Source organism: Drosophila miranda, chromosome XL (assembly GCF_003369915.1).
Source record: "Drosophila miranda strain MSH22 chromosome XL, D.miranda_PacBio2.1, whole genome shotgun sequence".
Lineage (NCBI taxonomy): Eukaryota > Metazoa > Arthropoda > Insecta > Diptera > Drosophilidae > Drosophila > Drosophila miranda.
This window is the reverse complement of record NC_046673.1, coordinates 20,310,406-20,336,036: the sequence shown is the minus strand read 5'-3', so window position 1 is coordinate 20,336,036 and position 25,631 is coordinate 20,310,406. Positions and strand designations below refer to the sequence as shown.

General features: G+C 39.4%; 2 protein-coding genes across 4 annotated transcripts in view; one reads left to right on the top strand and one right to left on the bottom strand.

The window, feature by feature from the left end:
• LOC108163215 overlaps positions 1–25,631 on the bottom strand; it is a 147,883-nt gene that overhangs the window by 90,932 nt on the left and 31,320 nt on the right. The window lies entirely within an intron of this gene.
• On the top strand, positions 16,091–17,134 carry LOC117187018. Its single transcript, XM_033388634.1, has 4 exons — positions 16,091–16,393; positions 16,496–16,631; positions 16,703–16,739; positions 16,801–17,134. The coding sequence occupies exons 1-4, from the start codon at positions 16,334–16,336 to the stop codon at positions 16,880–16,882; spliced, it is 315 nt and encodes a 104-aa protein (XP_033244525.1). The 5' UTR covers positions 16,091–16,333; the 3' UTR covers positions 16,883–17,134.

The following is a 25,631-nucleotide window of genomic DNA, read 5'->3' as shown; positions in this document are numbered from 1 at the left end:
CTTCTGGCTATAATCATTATACGATCTGGTTCAGATTTTGCACTGTAGAAGATATGGTCATCCTCACCGATCCTGCGTTTTTGGTTTTATCGTATCTTTAAAAATGTGGATGCCACAGATTTTCGTTCTTTGTGGGGGCGGAAGTGGGCGGGTCGAAGTTTTGAAATATTTTTGTAGCAGTGACATATCACAGAAGTCTGGATCCAAAACATCGTTGCTCTAGCTCTTATAGTCTTTGAGCACTAGGCGCTGAAGGGGACGGACAGACGGACAGACGGACAGACAGACAGACAGACAGGGCCCAATCGACTCGGCTATTGATGCTGATCAAGAATATATATACTTTATGGGGTCGGAAACGATTCCTTCTGGACGTTACACACATCCACTTTTACCACAAATCTAATATACCCCAATACTCATTTTGAGTATCGGGTATAAAAAATAAACAATAAATGCAATAAACAAATAAAAGCTGCAGTAACTAGATCAACTATCGGCTGACGTTATATCGTTAAAATGCGGTATCTGGATGTGGTGTTGTAGTGCTGGAAATGTTCATTGACAAAGCGTGGAAAAATTTGCAATTATAATTTATTAAATAATATTCTGACGGCTCATGCAGCGGAGCAGAAGTGTCAATTTCACCATCAACTGTTTGAGTCGAGAAAGTTGTCAAGAAAATTGAAACTAAAGTAAAGAAAACTACGACATTTGTTGACCATTTGATGGAGAGAGCTGCTCGTTGTGGCGCAAAAACCCGCTGTACGGTTTTACGGCCTGCCCTAAGAAAATGCAGTGGGGAAAACCGCAACCAAAACCAAATTATCTAATCTAGAAGTGCACCGTTTCAGGCGAAGAAAATAGGATATGGGAACGGGCTCTCCCAACATACTCTGGGGCTACATGACGCTGCAGCGCAGGAACATGGTGGGTCTCAGCATACAGCTCTTGCTCAGCCATCCGGACTTGAGTGATGCGACGCATACGGAAGCCCATCATTGTTATAATTCAAACCCCGATTTGTATTAGTTCCAGGCGCGTCATCAGGCCCTTACGATTTCGGAGGCAGAAGCGGCGCAATACGAGACGGACCAAGGCCTAGAATCGAATACACCCACCGGGAGAATGAATGTTCTTAAAACACAAGAGTGGTTGTACCATACAGGTAAGTTTAGTTATGTGGTTTCAATGAAGTCAACAGAAAACCAACTGCAATTATGCATATCTTAATTTCAGAATGCCCCTGGATATGTACCTATGTACCTCTATAAATTCAGGTAATGTTAGATACGTGAAGCCAAATTGTTGTCATTTAACCAACAAGTTATCTCATTCAAGGATTCCGGTGCTGCATACACTTTTCGCATTGGTTGGATAGTACCCTGGCATTACGGAAAAATCATATTGGAATAGTATTTAAGCTCTGCAGTGGATGCATTTCCAATAAGTCCATGAAAGTTCTAATGATGGTTTTATTATTGAACGAAAGAAATATGCCGAGCATAAGATAATACACAAAGAAAATTGAAATACGAATTATATAAACTAGAATTAAAATAAAACTGTAAATTAGCTTACAAAGTAATCCAACTTAGAGTTCATAACGGATGCAATTAAAGGAACATACATAAATTACATACATAAACATTCTGGGCAAAATCTAACATTGTGTTTGATATTGTAAATTCATTTAATTGGATTGAACAGTTGTAGATTTTTATAATGGTATTTCCTTCCGCTATGATTTCTTGGTTTACACAATTCTGGTTTAGCGTTGTTTTTGGAAGATTCCATGTGATTAGTATATTGGGTTCAATAAAGTTTATTTGAAAGTTTTGAAAAGTTTTGGAATATGGACATTTAGTGGGAATTTGCATTAAAATTCCTTTTATACAATTTTCATTGGTTTTCAATATAGTTTCTTTAACAAATACTTCTTCATTTTTTATGTAGTACTTGTCGTATGTCATATCTGTTAACATGTTATTTAATTCGTCTGGATACGGAACGATTTTATAGATTGGTACTTTTGTAATGTCTTTGGGAATGTTGGAAATTATTAGAATTTCGTTGGTATCGGATTTTAGCCATGTGGAGGTTTTTATATTTAGTATTTTCTCAGAATTTATTTGTTCCAGGTAGTCTTGTTTTAATAATTTTGGATTAAATATACCGAGCCTAGTTAATTGCATACCTAGTTCTATATCTTCGATATATTCTGTGAAATGTTGTAGATTGAATATCAAAATTTCTATTTGTTGATTCCTGTCTTTTTCTTCATTTAGTTTGTTTATAACGTATATTCCGCTATTAACTGCATCTTTTACCAAATTTAGTTCATTCATTTGAATGCTATGGCTGGCTAAATTTTCTATTTTTTGTTCCAAATCGACTTTATCTTCCCGATCTAGTGTTCCAAAGAGATATTTGTAGGCTGTTCCTACTATATTGATTAGGCCTCTTTTATTTCTTTTGGTTATTTTTAGCCCGTTCATTTCTCTTTGCAATTTGTCTACTATATATTTTATTTGGATTATGTCCTGGAATTTAGTGGCTTGCGTTAATAAATTTTGGTATAGTTCTTCGGTTTTAGTTACATTAACAGTTAGATAATGGTATTCGTAATTGATAGGTATGTTAATCGATCCAGTTTTGAATATCATATATCCGTTTTGGGATTTTATAGGATTTATTTCTATGTTTTGGCCCTGTGCCATTACGATGGTAATTATGAGGAAGATGAGGATTTTAATTGTGTTGAAGTTCGCCGATTCCATTAACTTCCTCGGTTTCTCTGGAATTATTATATTTGCTTCTATTAGATTTCTTCTTTTTCTTGAATTTTGATTTATAATGAGTTATTTTCCTACCCCTATTCTTTTCTTCATAATGTTTTTCGTCTACCTGTCTAATTTCGCCCGTCCTTTTGAAAGGATTTGTTACCTAAGACTTAACTAGAGGTGATAGTTTATAGCGGGTATCTACTTCATACTCTATGCGGTTTTTATTTAATTTAGTGATTTTATTTACTTTATTTAGTTGGGTGTCATAATCAGGTGAGCCTGCATAAATGAATATATCAGCTGGTGTCCTATTTGTGGTATTATGTTTGGTTTTATGATTATAAGTATAAAGAATTAATTCAAACTTCGTGAATCTATCTTCTGGGTTATCCTCGCTAGATATTATTCTTAATTTTTCATTTACTGTTTTATGAAATCTTTCTACGTCAGATATTCCATTTTTGCTGGAAGTGATCTCTATTTTGACGTTTTCCGCATTCAGCCATGCTTTCAATGCTGTGCACATAAAAGCTGAATCTTTATCGGCTTTGATTTCAATTGGTTTGCCCATCTCGTTAAAAACGTTCATGATGGCTCTTTTTGCTTCTAACCAGTCACGACTTTTTACTTCTACAAGAGTGGCAAACTTCGAGTATACGTCAATACATGATAGGAACTGTTGGTTACCAACCATATAGAAATCTATGACGTATTTCTCTCTGATGTTCAGTATTTCCGGTGTAGTTTCGAATGCCAACTTCGTATTTCTATGCTCTGTTTTGGCAATATTACAAGTAGGACATTCGTTTATGATGTTTTGGATTAGTTTTTGATAATCCGGGTAATAGTATTTTCCCCTAAACCAATTGACGGTTTTCTCTATCCCTGGATGGAGTAAGCCTTTATGATTCTTTAATATGGTTTCTTTAAATTCAGCGTAATTCTGAATATCTAGGAGTTTCGTGCTTGATTTAATAGCTTTGGTTATATTGTTAGAATTAATGATTTCTAAATAGGCTTTTTGGAATGGAGGAAAATCTATTTCGTTATGGAAATATAATGCGCTCTTTTTGGTGCATAGATATTCCTTTATTATATCCTTCGCTAAGGTGTTAGTCATTTCCTTATACGTGATCTTGATGATTAGCTTGTGAAAATAACGAATTGTTTCTACCTTATCTTCATTGCCTTTTATTAGCTCAATTTGCCGATTGTAATAGTTAATTGGTCTTTCCGTGATAGCAATGTGATTTGGATTGTTTTCCTGTGCGCTATGTACAGTTGCACCAACGCTATTGGAAGCATCTCCAAGGAGATTTTCATTAATCTTTACCCTTGATAAGGCATCAGCTACATGATTTTCTTTGCCTGGTAGATATTTAATTTTAAAATCAAACTCAGAATTGTCGTAAAATACTGACATTTACCTAGTTTGTCTAGGATTTCATCCATTCGTGGAGTTGGGAATTTGTCCTTAACTGTTATTTCATTTAGACTTCTATAGTCTACTACCATTCGATATTTTTGCTTTCCTGAAGCATCTATCTTCTTCGGAATCATAGATATGGGCGAGCAGTAAGGAGAATTCGACTTTCGAATTATTCCCTGCCTGATCATATCTTTGATTTGCTGGTTTACCTCCTGATCATGTATCTGGGCATATTTGTATGGTCGTCTGTAGACCGGGTCTTCATGTTGAGTTTTGATCTCGTGCTTGATTGTACTTGTGAAAGTCAAATTGTCACCTTCTCTGTACTGCACATCCTTAAACTCATATAAGACCTTCTTTAACTCTTCCCTCTCTTCGTCGTTTAAGTGTTCCAATCTTAATTGATTACATTCCCTTAATTCACTGTCTAGAGCGGAAGCGAAGTATTGATCTCCCTCTGGAGATGGGTCAAGGCACTTAGGTGCGATCTTCTCTTCTTTTGTAGAGGGATCAGTGCACTTCTGTGCGGTCTTGCCGGCTTCAATAGCTTCTCCACTCTGAATGATTGGGTACGACCTAGCTCCTAGTGTTACAGTGTCATTTCTGTAACCGATGACGGCTTTACTTGCCATCAAGTATTCTCTTCCTAATAAAATATCATAATTTTCGGAAAAGTTATGTATGTAGAACTTTTGTTCGGACGGACATGTTTTGTTCGCATTCCTCATTATACTCTTAGTTAAACGGACAGGTCCATTGATGGTATGGACCGTAAGGTTATCGTCTTTTATCTCGGAATCTGTATAATTTTCTTTCATGATGTTGATCGATGATCCCGAGTCAGCGATACACCTTAATATTCTTTTATTAATGGTAATGTTTATATAGGTCCTCCTCGGTTTCTTCCGAGGCGGCTTCGTTTGGCCACTCTGGCTCTCCCTCCCTCTTTTAGTAGGTTGGTTGGGTCCACTCCCACTAGCTTGGTTTTGAGATATTTGCTGATTGAATGGATTCTGAGCCCTACCTTGATTCAAGGAATTTTTGAACTCATTGTATAATCCAGGATTTTGGGAATTTTGATTTTGATTTGTTCGATTAGTCTGACCTGTTCCAGATGAACTCTGAGTTTGATTGTGATAGTTAGTAGTATTATAATTTGGATAATAGTTTGCAACATTCTTTCGATTTGATTGAGACGATTTCGATTGATCTTTATTTGTACCTGAATCTGTTGTACTAGCTTCGTACAATCCTTCTTCTTGTGCTGCCTTCTTAAGATTAGACAATGTGGTAATATCTTTTCTTGCTAAGGTCATGAACATTCTGTCAGGAAGTTTTCGAGTAATGACATCTTTAATTGTGTTGTTCAAAGCGTTTTTATAAATGACATTATTTTCTGGTATGTTTTCTAAGTTTAGCTTATTGTTTATTAATAATGCTTTTATCTCTAATTCTTCTATAAACTTACGAAGACTGCCGTTGAATCTGGTGGTGTATAGTTGTCGTAAGAGTTCTTCATATGGTGTGTGATTTTTGAACTCGTTGATCAGCGCCGTCTTCAGTTCGAGCCACGTGTTGGGTTGTATCATTTGCGATATGCGTTGTGCCTCTCCTGACAGTTGGATCTCGGTCGCTCCAAATAGGATCCTTTGTTGGCGAAGATCTTCAGTTGGATATAATCCGCATACATATTCGATTCGTTTGATAAATGAGCTTAGCTGTCCAGATGAACCGTCATAGGCAGGTATTTGTCTGATCGACAGCAGTGCCTGGTTCAAGTGGATTTCGCTCAATGATAGTGGTGGTAACGCCATGTTGTTGGTGTTGATTGGGTTTTGTTTTGTTTTCAGTAGTTTTTAACTTTATTTTGGTTCACTTGTAAGTTTTTTGATTTTTAATTTAGTGTTTCACTGTTTTTGGTGGATCACTATCTCCGCTTACTTCAGTTCACTTAATTTTAGTTTTGCAAATCGTATGTGCTCGTAACACATAGGTTCTTTGGCGGATTTCACAATTTTATTAACGATTCCGGGATTACGTGATCACAGTAATTAGAAATTACACAAGCTGACCATTACCGAAATATAGGAGTTAATTTTAAACGAAATCCTACCGACTGCGCCAGTTAAATATCCGCAACTCGATTTTAAGTTTTTTAAAAAAGACTTTTATTTTACAACTTAAATATCTTTATGTCACAAGATTTAAATGAATTCCCCGACTTGACTTTGGGTCTGCTTGTCTCATACGGAACTGATCTCTCTGCTGCTGGCTAGTTTCCATGAGCCCTTCTCTTGGAACTCCCGACTCTGGCTTCGGGCGTTGCTTTCCTCGGCTGCATCTTCGTGTCGGTGGCGTACGTGCCTGGATCGATATTTGGGGATGCGTCGGCTTTGATGAAAGGCATCCACTGCTGGCGATCGGTGTTGCATTACATGACGGAGCTAGGAATGTGATACTCCTTGGTTTTATGTCTAGCTTTGATTGGTCCTCATGAGTGGCGTGATTCTAAAGAATCGATTTCTCGAGAGTGGCGTGATTCTAATGTTGATGAAACAATGTGGTCCATTGTTTATATTATGGGGGGCCCTAGCTTGGAGTATGGGAAGAAACAGTTATTGATTCTTGAGTGGGGTCCTGTTACTTGTGTGGATGGGGTGGATGAATTGTACATAAACATAATGTGTATGGGATGTGGGGAATTATGGATATGTCACTATATGTATCTTGGGAATATCTTGTCATTGTTTTTGTTGTTCTGTCTTGTCTGCTGCCTTGGTCCTGCCTTTGAGCTGAATCCTTGATTCTGCTCAACATTGCTATATTTTATTTTACTTCCCCCTCTTTTGAGCTGCTTTCAGATTTCGTTGGTTTGGTTTGCTGCTTCTGCGTGCCTTCTGGCTTACTCCACAAACAGGCAACAACATGCACTGCCATGAATGCCATGAATACCAACAGAGTACCAATGTCAAACAACTGGGGCCAGAACCGGAGCCGGAGCCGAAAAGCTCTAAGAGCATCATTGGAGAAGAGGTATAAGAGATCATTTGAATATTAATTTATATAATTTTTCGATTGAACAGTATTCTTTGGTTAATCCTCCTCCAACATTTGGGACACAGCCCCCCGCTTCCTGTGGAGCCTCTTGATCCTTAGATCCGGTCCGACTGGCAACGCTCTGCTGATGCTGACGTAACAGGAATGGTGGAAAAAATACTGACTGCCACTAGGGTTGGGGTTACCACAAACACTGAACATTCTAAACAGATATGCAAAAATAAATACAAAAAGATGTACAGAAAGTACGATTTTGTGGGAATGTGCTATATGCAATAAAAAAAAAATAAACAATAAATGCAATAAACAAATAAAAGCTGCAGTAACTAGATCAACTATCGGCTGACGGTATATTTATCGTTTAAATGCGGTATCTGGTTGTAGTGTTGGAAATGTTCATTGACAAAGCGTGGAAATATTTGCAATTATAATTTATTAAATAATATTCTGACGGCTCATGCAGCGGAGCAGAAGTGTCAATTTCACCATCAACTGTTTGAGTCGAGAAAGTTGTCAAGAAAATTGAAACTAAAGTAAAGAAAACTACGACATTTGTTGACCATTTGATGGAGAGAGCTGCTCGTTGTGGCGCAAAAACCCGCTGTACGGTTTTACGGCCTGCCCTAAGAAAATGCAGTGGGGAAAACCGCAACCAAAACCAAATTATCTAATCTAGAAGTGCACCGTTTCAGGCGAAGAAAATAGGATATGGGAACGGGCTCTCCCAACATACTCTGGGGCTACATGACGCTGCAGCGCAGGAACATGGTGGGTCTCAGCATACAGCTCTTGCTCAGCCATCCGGACTTGAGTGATGCGACGCATACGGAAGCCCATCATTGTTATAATTCAAACCCCGATTTGTATTAGTTCCAGGCGCGTCATCAGGCCCTTACGATTTCGGAGGCAGAAGCGGCGCAATACGAGACGGACCAAGGCCTAGAATCGAATACACCCACCGGGAGAATGAATGTTCTTAAAACACAAGAGTGGTTGTACCATACAGGTAAGTTTAGTTATGTGGTTTCAATGAAGTCAACAGAAAACCAACTGCAATTATGCATATCTTAATTTCAGAATGCCCCTGGATATGTACCTATGTACCTCTATAAATTCAGGTAATGTTAGATACGTGAAGCCAAATTGTTGTCATTTAACCAACAAGTTATCTCATTCAAGGATTCCGGTGCTGCATACACTTTTCGCATTGGTTGGATAGTACCCTGGCATTACGGAAAAATCATATTGGAATAGTATTTAAGCTCTGCAGTGGATGCATTTCCAATAAGTCCATGAAAGTTCTAATGATGGTTTTATTATTGAACGAAAGAAAAGCCAATAATATCTGACACGCCCGAAGAAAACACATCCCAGACTGTTGCTACGGGGCTCACCAATATGGAAACTTTCTCGTATATTTATTATGTCTTTGTATGTACTGTATACATACTTATTTTTTTATATTTTTTATATGCCGAGCATAAGATAATACACAAAGAAAATTGAAATACGAATTATATAAACTAGAATTAAAATCAAACTGTAAATTAGCTTACAAAGTAATCCAACTTAGAGTTCATAACGGATGCAATTAAAGGAACATACATAAATTACATACATAAACATTCTGGGCAAAATCTAACATTGTGTTTGATATTGTAAATTCATTTAATTGGATTGAACAGTTGTAGATTTTTATAATGGTATTTCCTTCCGCTATGATTTCTTGGTTTACACAATTCTGGTTTAGCGTTGTTTTTGGAAGATTCCATGTGATTAGTATATTGGGTTCAATAAAGTTTATTTGAAAGTTTTGAAAAGTTTTGGAATATGGACATTTAGTGGGAGTTTGCATTAAAATTCCTTTTATACAATTTTCATTGGTTTTCAATATAGTTTCTTTAACAAATACTTCTTCATTTTTTATGTAGTACTTGTCGTATGTCATATCTGTTAACATGTTATTTAATTCGTCTGGATACGGAACGATTTTATAGATTGGTACTTTTGTAATGTCTTTGGGAATGTTGGAAATTATTAGAATTTCGTTGGTATCGGATTTTAGCCATGTGGAGGTTTTTATATTTAGTATTTTCTCAGAATTTATTTGTTCCAGGTAGTCTTGTTTTAATAATTTTGGATTAAATATACCGAGCCTAGTTAATTGCATACCTAGTTCTATATCTTCGATATATTCTGTGAAATGTTGTAGATTGAATATCAAAATTTCTATTTGTTGATTCCTGTCTTTTTCTTCATTTAGTTTGTTTATAACGTATATTCCGCTATTAACTGCATCTTTTACCAAATTTAGTTCATTCATTTGAATGCTATGGCTGGCTAAATTTTCTATTTTTTGTTCCAAATCGACTTTATCTTCCCGATCTAGTGTTCCAAAGAGATATTTGTAGGCTGTTCCTACTATATTGATTAGGCCTCTTTTATTTCTTTTGGTTATTTTTAGCCCGTTCATTTCTCTTTGCAATTTGTCTACTATATATTTTATTTGGATTATGTCCTGGAATTTAGTGGCTTGCGTTAATAAATTTTGGTATAGTTCTTCGGTTTTAGTTACATTAACAGTTAGATAATGGTATTCGTAATTGATAGGTATGTTAATCGATCCAGTTTTAAATATCATATATCCGTTTTGGGATTTTATAGGATTTATTTCTATGTTTTGGCCCTGTGCCATTACAATGGTAATTATGAGGAAGATGAGGATTTTAATTGTGTTGAAGTTCGCCGATTCCATTAACTTCCTCGGTTTCTCTGGAATTATTATATTTGCTTCTATTAGATTTCTTCTTTTTCTTGAATTTTGATTTATAATGAGTTATTTTCCTACCCCTATTCTTTTCTTCATAATGTTTTTCGTCTACCTGTCTAATTTCGCCCGTCCTTTTGAAAGGATTTGTTACCTAAGACTTAACTAGAGGTGATAGTTTATAGCGGGTATCTACTTCATACTCTATGCGGTTTTTATTTAATTTAGTGATTTTATTTACTTTATTTAGTTGGGTGTCATAATCAGGTGAGCCTGCATAAATGAATATATCAGCTGGTGTCCTATTTGTGGTATTATGTTTGGTTTTATGATTATAAGTATAAAGAATTAATTCAAACTTCGTGAATCTATCTTCTGGGTTATCCTCGCTAGATATTATTCTTAATTTTTCATTTACTGTTTTATGAAATCTTTCTACGTCAGATATTCCATTTTTGCTGGAAGTGATCTCTATTTTGACGTTTTCCGCATTCAGCCATGCTTTCAATGCTGTGCACATAAAAGCTGAATCTTTATCGGCTTTGATTTCAATTGGTTTGCCCATCTCGTTAAAAACGTTCATGATGGCTCTTTTTGCTTCTAACCAGTCACGACTTTTTACTTCTACAAGAGTGGCAAACTTCGAGTATACGTCAATACATGATAGGAACTGTTGGTTACCAACCATATAGAAATCTATGACGTATTTCTCTCTGATGTTCAGTATTTCCGGTGTAGTTTCGAATGCCAACTTCGTATTTCTATGCTCTGTTTTGGCAATATTACAAGTAGGACATTCGTTTATGATGTTTTGGATTAGTTTTTGATAATCCGGGTAATAGTATTTTCCCCTAAACCAATTGACGGTTTTCTCTATCCCTGGATGGAGTAAGCCTTTATGATTCTTTAATATGGTTTCTTTAAATTCAGCGTAATTCTGAATATCTAGGAGTTTCGTGCTTGATTTAATAGCTTTGGTTATATTGTTAGAATTAATGATTTCTAAATAGGCTTTTTGGAATGGAGGAAAATCTATTTCGTTATGGAAATATAATGCGCTCTTTTTGGTGCATAGATATTCCTTTATTATATCCTTCGCTAAGGTGTTAGTCATTTCCTTATACGTGATCTTGATGATTAGCTTGTGAAAATAACGAATTGTTTCTACCTTATCTTCATTGCCTTTTATTAGCTCAATTTGCCGATTGTAATAGTTAATTGGTCTTTCCGTGATAGCAATGTGATTTAGATTGTTTTCCTGTGCGCTATGTACAGTTGCACCAACGCTATTGGAAGCATCTCCAAGGAGATTTTCATTAATCTTTACCCTTGATAAGGCATCAGCTACATGATTTTCTTTGCCTGGTAGATATTTAATTTTAAAATCAAACTCAGAATTGTCGTAAAATACTGACATTTACCTAGTTTGTCTAGGATTTCATCCATTCGTGGAGTTGGGAATTTGTCCTTAACTGTTATTTCATTTAGACTTCTATAGTCTACTACCATTCGATATTTTTGCTTTCCTGAAGCATCTATCTTCTTCGGAATCATAGATATGGGCGAGCAGTAAGGAGAATTCGACTTTCGAATTATTCCCTGCCTGATCATATCTTTGATTTGCTGGTTTACCTCCTGATCATGTATCTGGGCATATTTGTATGGTCGTCTGTAGACCGGGTCTTCATGTTGAGTTTTGATCTCGTGCTTGATTGTACTTGTGAAAGTCAAATTGTCACCTTCTCTGTACTGCACATCCTTAAACTCATATAAGACCTTCTTTAACTCTTCCCTCTCTTCGTCGTTTAAGTGTTCCAATCTTAATTGATTACATTCCCTTAATTCACTGTCTAGAGCGGAAGCGAAGTATTGATCTCCCTCTGGAGATGGGTCAAGGCACTTAGGTGCGATCTTCTCTTCTTTTGTAGAGGGATCAGTGCACTTCTGTGCGGTCTTGCCGGCTTCAATAGCTTCTCCACTCTGAATGATTGGGTACGACCTAGCTCCTAGTGTTACAGTGTCATTTCTGTAACCGATGACGGCTTTACTTGCCATCAAGTATTCTCTTCCTAATAAAATATCATAATTTTCGGAAAAGTTATGTATGTAGAACTTTTGTTCGGACGGACATGTTTTGTTCGCATTCCTCATTATACTCTTAGTTAAACGGACAGGTCCATTGATGGTATGGACCGTAAGGTTATCGTCTTTTATCTCGGAATCTGTATAATTTTCTTTCATGATGTTGATCGATGATCCCGAGTCAGCGATACACCTTAATATTCTTTTATTAATGGTAATGTTTATATAGGTCCTCCTCGGTTTCTTCCGAGGCGGCTTCGTTTGGCCACTCTGGCTCTCCCTCCCTCTTTTAGTAGGTTGGTTGGGTCCACTCCCACTAGCTTGGTTTTGAGATATTTGCTGATTGAATGGATTCTGAGCCCTACCTTGATTCAAGGAATTTTTGAACTCATTGTATAATCCAGGATTTTGGGAATTTTGATTTTGATTTGTTCGATTAGTCTGACCTGTTCCAGATGAACTCTGAGTTTGATTGTGATAGTTAGTAGTATTATAATTTGGATAATAGTTTCCAACATTCTTTCGATTTGATTGAGACGATTTCGATTGATCTTTATTTGTACCTGAATCTGTTGTACTAGCTTCGTACAATCCTTCTTCTTGTGCTGCCTTCTTAAGATTAGACAATGTGGTAATATCTTTTCTTGCTAAGGTCATGAACATTCTGTCAGGAAGTTTTCGAGTAATGACATCTTTAATTGTGTTGTTCAAAGCGTTTTTATAAATGACATTATTTTCTGGTATGTTTTCTAAGTTTAGCTTATTGTTTATTAATAATGCTTTTATCTCTAATTCTTCTATAAACTTACGAAGACTGCCGTTGAATCTGGTGGTGTATAGTTGTCGTAAGAGTTCTTCATATGGTGTGTGATTTTTGAACTCGTTGATCAGCGCCGTCTTCAGTTCGAGCCACGTGTTGGGTTGTATCATTTGCGATATGCGTTGTGCCTCTCCTGACAGTTGGATCTCGCTCGCTCCAAATAGGATCCTTTGTTGGCGAAGATCTTCAGTTGGATATAATCCGCATACATATTCGATTCGTTGATAAATGAGCTTAGCTGTCCAGATGAACCGTCATAGGCAGGTATTTGTCTGATCGACAGCAGTGCCTGGTTCAAGTGGATTTCGCTCAATGATAGTGGTGGTAACGCCATGTTGTTGGTGTTGATTGGGTTTTGTTTTGTTTTCAGTAGTTTTTAACTTTATTTTGGTTCACTTGTAAGTTTTTTGATTTTTAATTTAGTGTTTCACTGTTTTTGGTGGATCACTATCTCCGCTTACTTCAGTTCACTTAATTTTAGTTTTGCAAATCGTATGTGCTCGTAACACATAGGTTCTTTGGCGGATTTCACAATTTTATTAACGATTCCGGGATTACGTGATCACAGTAATTAGAAATTACACAAGCTGACCATTACCGAAATATAGGAGTTAATTTTAAACGAAATCCTACCGACTGCGCCAGTTAAATATCCGCAACTCGATTTTAAGTTTTTTAAAAAAGACTTTTATTTTACAACTTAAATATCTTTATGTCACAAGATTTAAATGAATTCCCCGACTTGACTTTGGGTCTGCTTGTCTCATACGGAACTGATCTCTCTGCTGCTGGCTAGTTTCCATGAGCCCTTCTCTTGGAACTCCCGACTCTGGCTTCGGGCGTTGCTTTCCTCGGCTGCATCTTCGTGTCGGTGGCGTACGTGCCTGGATCGATATTTGGGGATGCGTCGGCTTTGATGAAAGGCATCCACTGCTGGCGATCGGTGTTGCATTACATGACGGAGCTAGGAATGTGATACTCCTTGGTTTTATGTCTAGCTTTGATTGGTCCTCATGAGTGGCGTGATTCTAAAGAATCGATTTCTCGAGAGTGGCGTGATTCTAATGTTGATGAAACAATGTGGTCCATTGTTTATATTATGGGGGGCCCTAGCTTGGAGTATGGGAAGAAACAGTTATTGATTCTTGAGTGGGGTCCTGTTACTTGTGTGGATGGGGTGGATGAATTGTACATAAACATAATGTGTATGGGATGTGGGGAATTATGGATATGTCACTATATGTATCTTGGGAATATCTTGTCATTGTTTTTGTTGTTCTGTCTTTTCTGCTGCCTTGGTCCTGCCTTTGAGCTGAATCCTTGATTCTGCTCAACATTGCTATATTTTATTTTACTTCCCCCTCTTTTGAGCTGCTTTCAGATTTCGTTGGTTTGGTTTGCTGCTTCGCGTGCCTTCTGGCTTACTCCACAAGCAGGCAACAACATGCGCTGCCATGAATGCCATGAATACCAACAGAGTACCAATGTCAAACAACTGGGGCCAGAACCGGAGCCGGAGCCGAAAAGCTCTAAGAGCATCATTGGAGAAGAGGTATAAGAGATCATTTGAATATTAATTTATATAATTTTTCGATTGAACAGTATTCTTTGGTTAATCCTCCTCCAACATTTGGGACACAGCCCCCGCTTCCTGTGGAGCCTCTTGATCCCTAGATCCGGTCCGACTGGCAACGCTCTGCTGATGCTGACGTAACAGGAATGGTGGAAAAAATACTGACTGCCACTTGAGTTGGGGTTACCACAAACACTGAACATTCTAAACAGATATGCAAAAATAAATACAAAAAGATGTACAGAGAGTACGATTTTGTGGGAATGTGCTATATGCAATAAAAAACGAGGTGGAACGTTGTGAGTTGCTGCGGACACCGCAACTCTACAGTTATACCCGATACTAAGTCAGTATGGCTCTCCTGCGGCAGACGCCGCTAATATTGAACCACACGACAAAGAGTGCGTGCGAGAGAGACAGAAAATCAGTCTGAGCGTGACGTCGGGCGCTGCGTAGCCACTGAAAATTGATTTCCTGCTTTTGGCTACAAAAATGATCCGATCTGATCCAGATTCAGCAATCTGATAGATATGGTCATTATCTATGATTCTGCGTTTTTAGTTTTCTCGAATGTGCAATATTGTGGATGCAACAGATTTTCGTCTTTTGTGGGGGCGGAAGGGGGTGGGGCGAAATTTTGAGATACACGTTTTATAGTGAGATCTAACAGAAGTGCGGATATCAAATTTGGTTACTCTAGCTTTAATAGTCTCTGAGATTTGTGGATGCCCCAGATTTTCGTCCTTTGCGGGGCGGAAGGGGGTGTGGCGAAATTTGGACACGAAACGGTCAAGGTCCGATATCACAGGAGTGTGGATACCAAATTTGGTTGCTCTGGCTCTTATAGGTTCTGAGATCCTTGAACTCATATTTTGCAATTGACAAAACCGACCATGAAACCTGTGTGTTAGAGAGAGACAGAGCGAGAAAAAATGAAATTGTTTTCTTGCTTCTGGCTATAATCATTATACGATCTGGTTCAGATTTTGCACTGTAGAAGATATGGTCATCCTCACCGATCCTGCGTTTTTGGTTTTATCGTATCTTTAAAAATGTGGATGCCACAGATTTTCGTTCTTTGTGGGGGCGGAAGTGGGCGGGTCGAAGTTTTGAAATATTTTTGTAGCAGTGACATATCACAGAAGTCTGGATCCAAAACATCGTTGCTCTAGCTCTTATAGTCTTTGAGCACTAGGCGCTGAAGGGGACGGACAGACGGACAGACGGACAGACAGACAGACAGACAGGGCCCAATCGACTCGGCTATTGATGCTGATCAAGAATATATATACTTTATGGGGTCGGAAACGATTCCTTCTGGACGTTACACACATCCACTTTTACCACAAATCTAATATACCCCAATACTCATTTTGAGTATCGGGTATAAAAAATAAACAATAAATGCAATAAACAAATAAAAGCTGCAGTAACTAGATCAACTATCGGCTGACGTTATATCGTTAAAATGCGGTATCTGGATGTGGTGTTGTAGTGCTGGAAATGTTCATTGACAAAGCGTGGAAAAATTTGCAATTATAATTTATTAAATAATATTCTGACGGCTCATGCAGCGGAGCAGAAGTGTCAATTTCACCATCAACTGTTTGAGTCGAGAAAGTTGTCAAGAAAATTGAAACTAAAGTAAAGAAAACTACGACATTTGTTGACCATTTGATGGAGAGAGCTGCTCGTTGTGGCGCAAAAACCCGCTGTACGGTTTTACGGCCTGCCCTAAGAAAATGCAGTGGGGAAAACCGCAACCAAAACCAAATTATCTAATCTAGAAGTGCACCGTTTCAGGCGAAGAAAATAGGATATGGGAACGGGCTCTCCCAACATACTCTGGGGCTACATGACGCTGCAGCGCAGGAACATGGTGGGTCTCAGCATACAGCTCTTGCTCAGCCATCCGGACTTGAGTGATGCGACGCATACGGAAGCCCATCATTGTTATAATTCAAACCCCGATTTGTATTAGTTCCAGGCGCGTCATCAGGCCCTTACGATTTCGGAGGCAGAAGCGGCGCAATACGAGACGGACCAAGGCCTAGAATCGAATACACCCACCGGGAGAATGAATGTTCTTAAAACACAAGAGTGGTTGTACCATACAGGTAAGTTTAGTTATGTGGTTTCAATGAAGTCAACAGAAAACCAACTGCAATTATGCATATCTTAATTTCAGAATGCCCCTGGATATGTACCTACCTCTATAAATTCAGGTTATGTTAGATACGTGAAGCCAAATTGTTTTCATTTAACCAACAAGTTATCTCATTCAAGGATTCCGGTGCTGCATACACTTTTCGCATTGGTTGGATATTACCCTGGCATTACGGAAAAATCATATTGGAATAGTATTTAAGCTCTGCAGTGGATGCATTTCCAATAAGTCCATGAAAGTTCTAATGATGGTTTTATTATTGAACGAAAGAAAAGCCAATAATATCTGACACGCCCGAAGAAAACACATCCCAGACTGTTGCTACGGGGCTCACCAACATGGAAACTTTCTCGTATATTTATTATGTCTTTGTATGTACTGTATACATACTTATTTTTACTTGTTTTTATATGCTGAGCATAAGATAATACACAAAGAAAATTGAAATACGAATTATATAAACTAGAATTAAAATCAAACTGTAAATTAGCTTACAAAGTAATCCAACTTAGAGTTCATAACGGATGCAATTAAAGGAACATACAAAAATTAAATTTTTTAACATTCTAACATATTTGGAGCATTCGCATTGCCGTCAGTCGATTCGCCCTCCGATGTGGACGTAGTACAAGGCTTCGAATCATTATTATATCATTATACTATACTATCGATTAGTCTGACCTGTTCCAGATGAACTCTGAGTTTGATTGTGATAGTTAGTAGTATTATAATTTGGATAATAGTTTCCAACATTCCTTCGATTTGATTGAGACGATTTCGATTGATCTTTATTTGTACCTGAATCTGTTGTACTAGCTTCGTACAATCCTTCTTCTTGTGCTTCCTTCTTAAGATTAGACAATGTGGTAATATCTTTTCTTGCTAAGGTCATAAACATTCTGTCAGGAAGTTTTCGAGTAATGACATCTTTAATTGTGTTGTTCAAAGCGTTTTTATTAATGACATTATTTTCTGGTATGTTTTCTAAGTTTAGCTTATTGTTTATTAATAATGCTTTTATCTCTAATTCTTCTATAAACTTACGAAGACTGCCGTTGAATCTGGTGGTGTATAGTTGTCGTAAGAGTTCTTCATATGGTGTGTGATTTTTGAACTCGTTGATCAGCGCCGTCTTCAGTTCGAGCCACGTGTTGGGTTGTATCATTTGCGATATGCGTTGTGCCTCTCCTGACAGTTGGATCTCGGTCGCTCCAAATAGGATCCTTTGTTGGCGAAGATCTTCAGTTGGATATAATCCGCATACATATTCGATTCGTTTGATAAATGAGCTTAGCTGTCCAGATGAACCGTCATAGGCAGGTATTTGTCTGATCGACAGCAGTGCCTGGTTCAAGTGGATTTCGCTCAATGATAGTGGTGGTAACGCCATGTTGTTGGTGTTGATTGGGTTTTGTTTTGTTTTCAGTAGTTTTTAACTCTATTTTGGTTCACTTGTAAGTTTTTTGATTTTTAATTTAGTGTTTCACTGTTTTTGGTGGATCACTATCTCCGCTTACTTCAGTTCACTTAATTTTAGTTTTGCAAATCGTATGTGCTCGTAACACATAGGTTCTTTGGCGGATTTCACAATTTTATTAACGATTCCGGGATTACGTGATCACAGTAATTAGAAATTACACAAGCTGACCATTACCGAAATATAGGAGTTAATTTTAAACGAAATCCTACCGACTGCGCCAGTTAAATATCCGCAACTCGATTTTAAGTTTTTTAAAAAAGACTTTTATTTTCCAACTTAAATATCTTTATGTCACAAGATTTAAATGAATTCCCCGACTTGACTTTGGGTCTGCTTGTCTCAAACGGAACTGATCTCTCTGCTGCTGGCTAGTTTCCATGAGCCCTTCTCTTGGAACTCCCGACTCTGGCTTCGGGCGTTGCTTTCCTCGGCTGCATCTTCGTGTCGGTGGCGTACGTGCCTGGATCGATATTTGGGGATGCGTCGGCTTTGATGAAAGGCATCCACTGCTGGCGATCGGTGTTGCATTACATGACGGAGCTAGGAATGTGATACTCCTTGGTTTTATGTCTAGCTTTGATTGGTCCTCATGAGTGGCGTGATTCTAAAGAATCGATTTCTCGAGAGTGGCGTGATTCTAATGTTGATGAAACAATGTGGTCCATTGTTTATATTATGGGGGGCCCTAGCTTGGAGTATGGGAAGAAACAGTTATTGATTCTTGAGTGGGGTCCTGTTACTTGTGTGGATGGGGTGGATGAATTGTACATAAACATAATGTGTATGGGATGTGGGGAATTATGGATATGTCACTATATGTATCTTGGGAATATCTTGTCATTGTTTTTGTTGTTCTGTCTTTTCTGCTGCCTTGGTCCTGCCTTTGAGCTGAATCCTTGATTCTGCTCAACATTGCTATATTTTATTTTACTTCCCCCTCTTTTGAGCTGCTTTCAGATTTCGTTGGTTTGGTTTGCTGCTTCGCGTGCCTTCTGGCTTACTCCACAAGCAGGCAACAACATGCGCTGCCATGAATGCCATGAATACCAACAGAGTACCAATGTCAAACAACTGGGGCCAGAACCGGAGCCGGAGCCGAAAAGCTCTAAGAGCATCATTGGAGAAGAGGTATAAGAGATCATTTGAATATTAATTTATATAATTTTTCGATTGAACAGTATTCTTTGGTTAATCCTCCTCCAACATTTGGGACACAGCCCCCCGCTTCCTGTGGAGCCTCTTGATCCCTAGATCCGGTCCGACTGGCAACGCTCTGCTGATGCTGACGTAACAGGAATGGTGGAAAAAATACTGACTGCCACTTGAGTTGGGGTTACCACAAACACTGAACATTCTAAACAGATATGCAAAAATAAATACAAAAAGATGTACAGAGAGTACGATTTTGTGGGAATGTGCTATATGCAATAAAAAACGAGGTGGAACGTTGTGAGTTGCTGCGGACACCGCAACTCTACAGTTATACCCGATACTAAGTCAGTATGGCTCTCCTGCGGCAGACGCCGCTAATATTGAACCACACGACAAAGAGTGCGTGCGAGAGAGACAGAAAATCAGTCTGAGCGTGACGTCGGGCGCTGCGTAGCCACTGAAAATTGATTTCCTGCTTTTGGCTACAAAAATGATCCGATCTGATCCAGATTCAGCAATCTGATAGATATGGTCATTATCTATGATTCTGCGTTTTTAGTTTTCTCGAATGTGCAATATTGTGGATGCAACAGATTTTCGTCTTTTGTGGGGGCGGAAGGGGGTGGGGCGAAATTTTGAGATACACGTTTTATAGTAAGATCTAACAGAAGTGCGGATACCAAATTTGGTTACTCTAGCCTTAATAGTCTCTGAGATTTTTGAATATCCCCAGATTTTCGTCCTTTGCGGGGGCGGAAGGGGGTGTGGCGAAATTTTGAAACAAACTCGTCTCGGTCCGATATATTAGGAGTGTGGATACCAAATTTGGTTGCTCTAGCTTTTATAGTCTCTGAGATCTAGGCGCTAATGTTTTACTCTAAGCAAAGCCGCCTTTGCTACGTGTGTGTTAGAGAGAGACAGGGCGAGAAAAAATGAAATTGTTTTCTTGATGCTGGCTATAATAATAATACGATCCAATTCAGATTCCGCAGTCTTAAAGATATGGTCATTCTCTACAATTCTACGTTTTTGGTTTTCTCATATCTTTAAAATTGTGAATGCCACAGATTTTAGTCCTTTGTGGGGGCGGAAGTGGGCGGGTCGAAGTTTTGAAATATTTTTGTAGCAGTGACATATCACAGAAGTCTGGATCCAAAACATCGTTGCTCTAGCTCTTATAGTCTTTGAGCACTAGGCGCTGAAGGGGACGGACAGACGGACGGACGGACAGACGGACAGACGGACAGACAGACAGACAGACAGGGCCCAATCGACTCGGCTATTGATGCTGATCAAGAATATATATACTTTATGGGGTCGGAAACGATTCCTTCTGGACGTTACACACATCCACTTTTACCACAAATCTAATATACCCCAATACTCATTTTGAGTATCGGGTATAAAAAATAAACAATAAATGCAATAAACAAATAAAAGCTGCAGTAACTAGATCAACTATCGGCTGACGTTATATCGTTAAAATGCGGTATCTGGATGTGGTGTTGTAGTGCTGGAAATGTTCATTGACAAAGCGTGGAAAAATTTGCAATTATAATTTATTAAATAATATTCTGACGGCTCATGCAGCGGAGCAGAAGTGTCAATTTCACCATCAACTGTTTGAGTCGAGAAAGTTGTCAAGAAAATTGAAACTAAAGTAAAGAAAACTACGACATTTGTTGACCATTTGATGGAGAGAGCTGCTCGTTGTGGCGCAAAAACCCGCTGTACGGTTTTACGGCCTGCCCTAAGAAAATGCAGTGGGGAAAACCGCAACCAAAACCAAATTATCTAATCTAGAAGTGCACCGTTTCAGGCGAAGAAAATAGGATATGGGAACGGGCTCTCCCAACATACTCTGGGGCTACATGACGCTGCAGCGCAGGAACATGGTGGGTCTCAGCATACAGCTCATGCTCAGCCATCCGGACTTGAGTGATGCGACACATACGGAAGCCCATCATTGTTATAATTCAAACCCCGATTTGTATTAGTTCCAGGCGCGTCATCAGGCCCTTACGATTTCGGAGGCAGAAGCGGCGCAATACGAGACGGACCAAGGCCTAGAATCGAATACACCCACCGGGAGAATGAATGTTCTTAAAACACAAGAGTGGTTGTACCATACAGGTAAGTTTAGTTATGTGGTTTCAATGAAGTCAACAGAAAACCAACTGCAATTATGCATATCTTAATTTCAGAATGCCCCTGGATATGTAACTATGTACCTCTATAAATTCAGGTAATGTTAGATACGTGAAGCCAAATTGTTGTCATTTAACCAACAAGTTATCTCATTCAAGGATTCCGGTGCTGCATACACTTTTCGCATTGGTTGGATATTACCCTGGCATTACGGAAAAATCATATTGGAATAGTATTTAAGCTCTGCAGTGGATGCATTTCCAATAAGTCCATGAAAGTTCTAATGATGGTTTTATTATTGAACTAGAATTAAAATCAAACTGTAAATTAGCTTACAAAGTAATCCAACTTAGAGTTCATGACGGATGCAATTAAAGGAACATACAAAAATTAAATTTTTTAACATTCTAACATATTTGGAGCATTCGCATTGCCGTCAGTCGATTCGCCCTCCGATGTGGACGTAGTACAAGGCTTCGAATCATTATACTGTGATCTGCGTCGCCGCTTCAGTTTTTTTCCTGGAGACGGCGGCGATGGTGGGGGGCCAGAAGAGCTGCCGGGACTAACCAGATGCCGGAAATTGTATACATTTTTTAGAGGATATCCAACTTTTTGTGCGCTTATTATGCTTGCCATAAAGAATCCATGTAGACGGGCTAACTTATTTATATGCTCTGCCTGCAGGCATACATTACTATGTACATATAGGTATTACGTATGGATATACATACATACTTATGTAGAAAGCTTAGCTGAGACCCAGTGCCAGTGCCAGTGACAGTCTCGAGATCCCAGCTAATTCGGGCGCCTTGGCACGCCGAATGCTTCATTAAAACCATGGTCGATGGTGACACAAGGGGGATGGCCGGGGGCAGGATGGTGACTTTAAAGCCTTTTCAGCTATTTATCAACTGATAGCCAAGTTTTGCGTGTGCCGAGCATAAAAACTAACTTTGAGCTACTTAAAGTGAACTTAAAAACATGAAACAACTCCCAAGTGGGGAGCCTGCTTTCCCCTTCCCTTCGCCTTCCAAGGCAAAGAAGCTTCCAACGAGATGGGTCTCTACTCAAGAGAATAATAGCACTGGGACTGCTATTTTCGGGTGAGCAGACTGTAGTATGTACCGGGGAGAGAATGAGGCAGGGATGGAGCTGGAGCTGGAGGTGTACGTGGAAAAAGAGCGAGAAGGACGGGCAGCGCCAAATCGAGGCATCCATTCTGCATCCATTCGCCTAGCTGGCCTGACATGTTGAACGTTCCCAAATTCAATTTGCAAAAGTTGAAAGCTAATGACGACGCCCTAAAATAAGTGGCCACTTGATTTGACACCCATGCCCAATGTAGCACCGCATCCCTTTTTCCAGTTGACCGGCAAAAGCGTTTTCAATGCCAGTCTCGTCCAAGTGCACGTCTAAACTTGTGCCCACCAATCCCCCTCCCACTCGCACTCCCAGGTTTTTTTGTTTGTGCTATGCAGCAAGGATGGCAGCCACTCTATCACCTTTATGACATTTGCAAAAGTTTTAGTTTCCTTCCCTCGGTTTTACTGGTTCTGCCACCAATAGTTTTTCGGCAATGACACAGCGGAAAGAGCATCCCATTAACTGTAAAGGTAATGCAGTGCCAACGAAATCATATATTGTGCATTGCTAACTGATAATACAATTTAGATACATGTGTATTTTAGTTATTGATTTGCATCTCGTTCATCAGTATATTTTTGGATTCGGATATTTCTGTGTATTTCTTCTGTTTCGGCATGTCCTTGTCATTCCGCTTGTGTTTTGGCAGCGACGAATCAGCTTCTGCAATCAGAACTGCCTTCATTTCCACATTAACATGGAAAAAATCCGGGTCGACGTCAAACCAGTATTCGACCTGCTCCTTGGTAAAATCCATCATGTTTGGTTTGTCAATCATGCTCTGCACGGTTAAAAGAATCTTCTTGATGTTGAGCGAAGTACTGGGGTGGTCCGGGTTGAACTCCGGCATAGTCATGTAGCCCATCCAGTCCACGTTCGGGTGCAAAATGGGATACTCGAAGAGCACCGTCGGCATGGATGCCGGGTAGTGGATGTCAAAACTAAGCTGCACGCAATAGCGGAGGCATCTCGGCGGCGTTCCTCTCTCGACCGGTACGATGCAATTCCAAGTCATATAGTCCACGGAACCATCAATATGTTTCGTTGGACGGGCAGTAAAGCCGTACATTGGTAGCTGTTGCCATTGCTTACGCTCTTCGATTAAACGATTTAGAGCGTATTCAGACATATTTTGCTTATTTTGTTACTTGTTAAATTATAATTCTAAGTGACATTTTCCAGTGCTACCGCAAAATTGAGATATAGAGCACTGCATACTTATCGATAGTTTAAAAGCAGCAGCTCAAAGTTGCGCCGTAAAACTATTTTTTTGGAGCTTTGGGCTAATTAATAAGATTGTTGTCTATAGCAGTTTTAATAACTATTGTCATCCACACACTCATGGGCCCCTTGAAGACGATTTGCATTTAGAGAGAATCACCCGTAATTGTTACCGTTTTGATCATGGCAGTCTCATCGTTTTTTCCGGTATGTTTTGTACGTTCTTCATGCAGCCAGCAGCACTTTGGGTGACTTTTGTTCCGAGTCAACAGCATGGAATGGTTGCAGTGTGAAAAATTCATTTAAGCAGTCGGTAAACTACAGCATCATATATCATCCAGGGCATCCAGGGAAGACGCCGCCACAGAGACCACGGCCACACTAAGGGCAGAGCAGACCAAGGCAAAGGAAAATTGGCAGAGAGCCCATGCCCGTGGCCAGGCGCAGGCTGAGAACCAGGAGAAGGGCCAGGACCTGGCCATGGCTATATATCCTTGCGGCTATGCTCAGCGCCTAGTTCATAAATCATTAGGCTCGATTGTCTGGCTAACACGCTTTCACCCTCTCCAATGGTCCACCCGGCCAGCCGACCGTCTCCTCGCCTGTGGCCTGTGTGGGCCCCCATCTTGATAGTCCTGCCCTGGCACACACTAAATTAATAAAGCATTTTGCTATCTACCGCTACTCTCCCCCCCAGATCCACCCAACCCACGCACAAAAAGATATAGCTGAGGGAGCACAGAATCAGAAGTAATAAGAAAGGTAAGCCCCAAAAATTGCAGCTCCAAAAAATGATAATAAGCAATGAATTATCCTACACGCACAGGAGTTTCAAAAATCAACCTGAACACAGAGATACAAATGTGTGTAGATGTGCCTCCGTGCCTCTTGGAATTTATCGCACGTTACGGCTGATGCTGAGAGTTGTAATTTTTCATGAACAACCCCGGACACGGGCCCGGAGCCGCACGACATGCCAAGGAGCACGAAAAAACGATGAAGCGAAGGAGATGGGCCACCTACCTGGAAGATGGAGATGAAGCGACATTGCCTCACATGTCTGACAAACGAGGAATGGTATAACGATGCCAGCCAACAAACGCATACGCACACACCAGACAAGAGTTTGCTAAGATATTTGTGCAATGTTAGATCGAAATGGTAGATCATAGAATGACTGGACTATCGAAAGAGGAGGACTATTAGAGGACTATTGGAATAATACCACATTTCTTCTGTATTTCAGAACCGGTCAAACTCCAGGTCAAACTAGCACAGATGCTTATATGTGGATACCATAAAGAGCATCTGTTATACATCTATCTAATGGAGATTAACTTAAAAAACTTGATCCACTATACATGTATGAACACAGAAACTGCGGGCATTTACGGCGCCGTTCCTGGCTATTCCGAATATCGGATAACATCCAAATGCTGGACGCCCACCTTCATCTAAGAGCTGAGTAACTGAGTAAGAGAAGCATATGCTCTGCCAGGATCAACAGCAGGGCCACTAGCTCATCTTTGTTTCCTGTGAATTCTCATTTCTATTCAAATTACCATTACAGAACTGACGCTTTGGTCGCCTGGGTGAATATGGGGAAGGTAAGCAGGTGTATAAGTATGTGTTAGCCTGTACGACAAACTTCATGAAAAGGATAAGCTGAAAGGAGCGGGCAAACGAGCAGGCGGAGGTGGAGTTCCACACGCGCAGACATAATGCAAGATTAATTTCTGATGTCGTTATAAATAAAAGCTCGCGTATTTTATAGCTTCAGCCCCTCCAGCAGATCCCGTATCC

Excerpts from the sequence above, each read along its gene's own strand:
- LOC117187018 (XM_033388634.1), top strand. The coding sequence starts at position 16,334 with ATGGGAACGGGCTCTCCCAACATACTCTGGGGCTACATGACGCTGCAG. Across the intron at positions 16,394-16,495 it reads CGCTGCAGCGCAGGAACATG|TTCCAGGCGCGTCATCAGGC; the intron begins GTGGGTCTCAGC and ends GATTTGTATTAG. Across the intron at positions 16,632-16,702 it reads AGAGTGGTTGTACCATACAG|AATGCCCCTGGATATGTACC; the intron begins GTAAGTTTAGTT and ends TCTTAATTTCAG.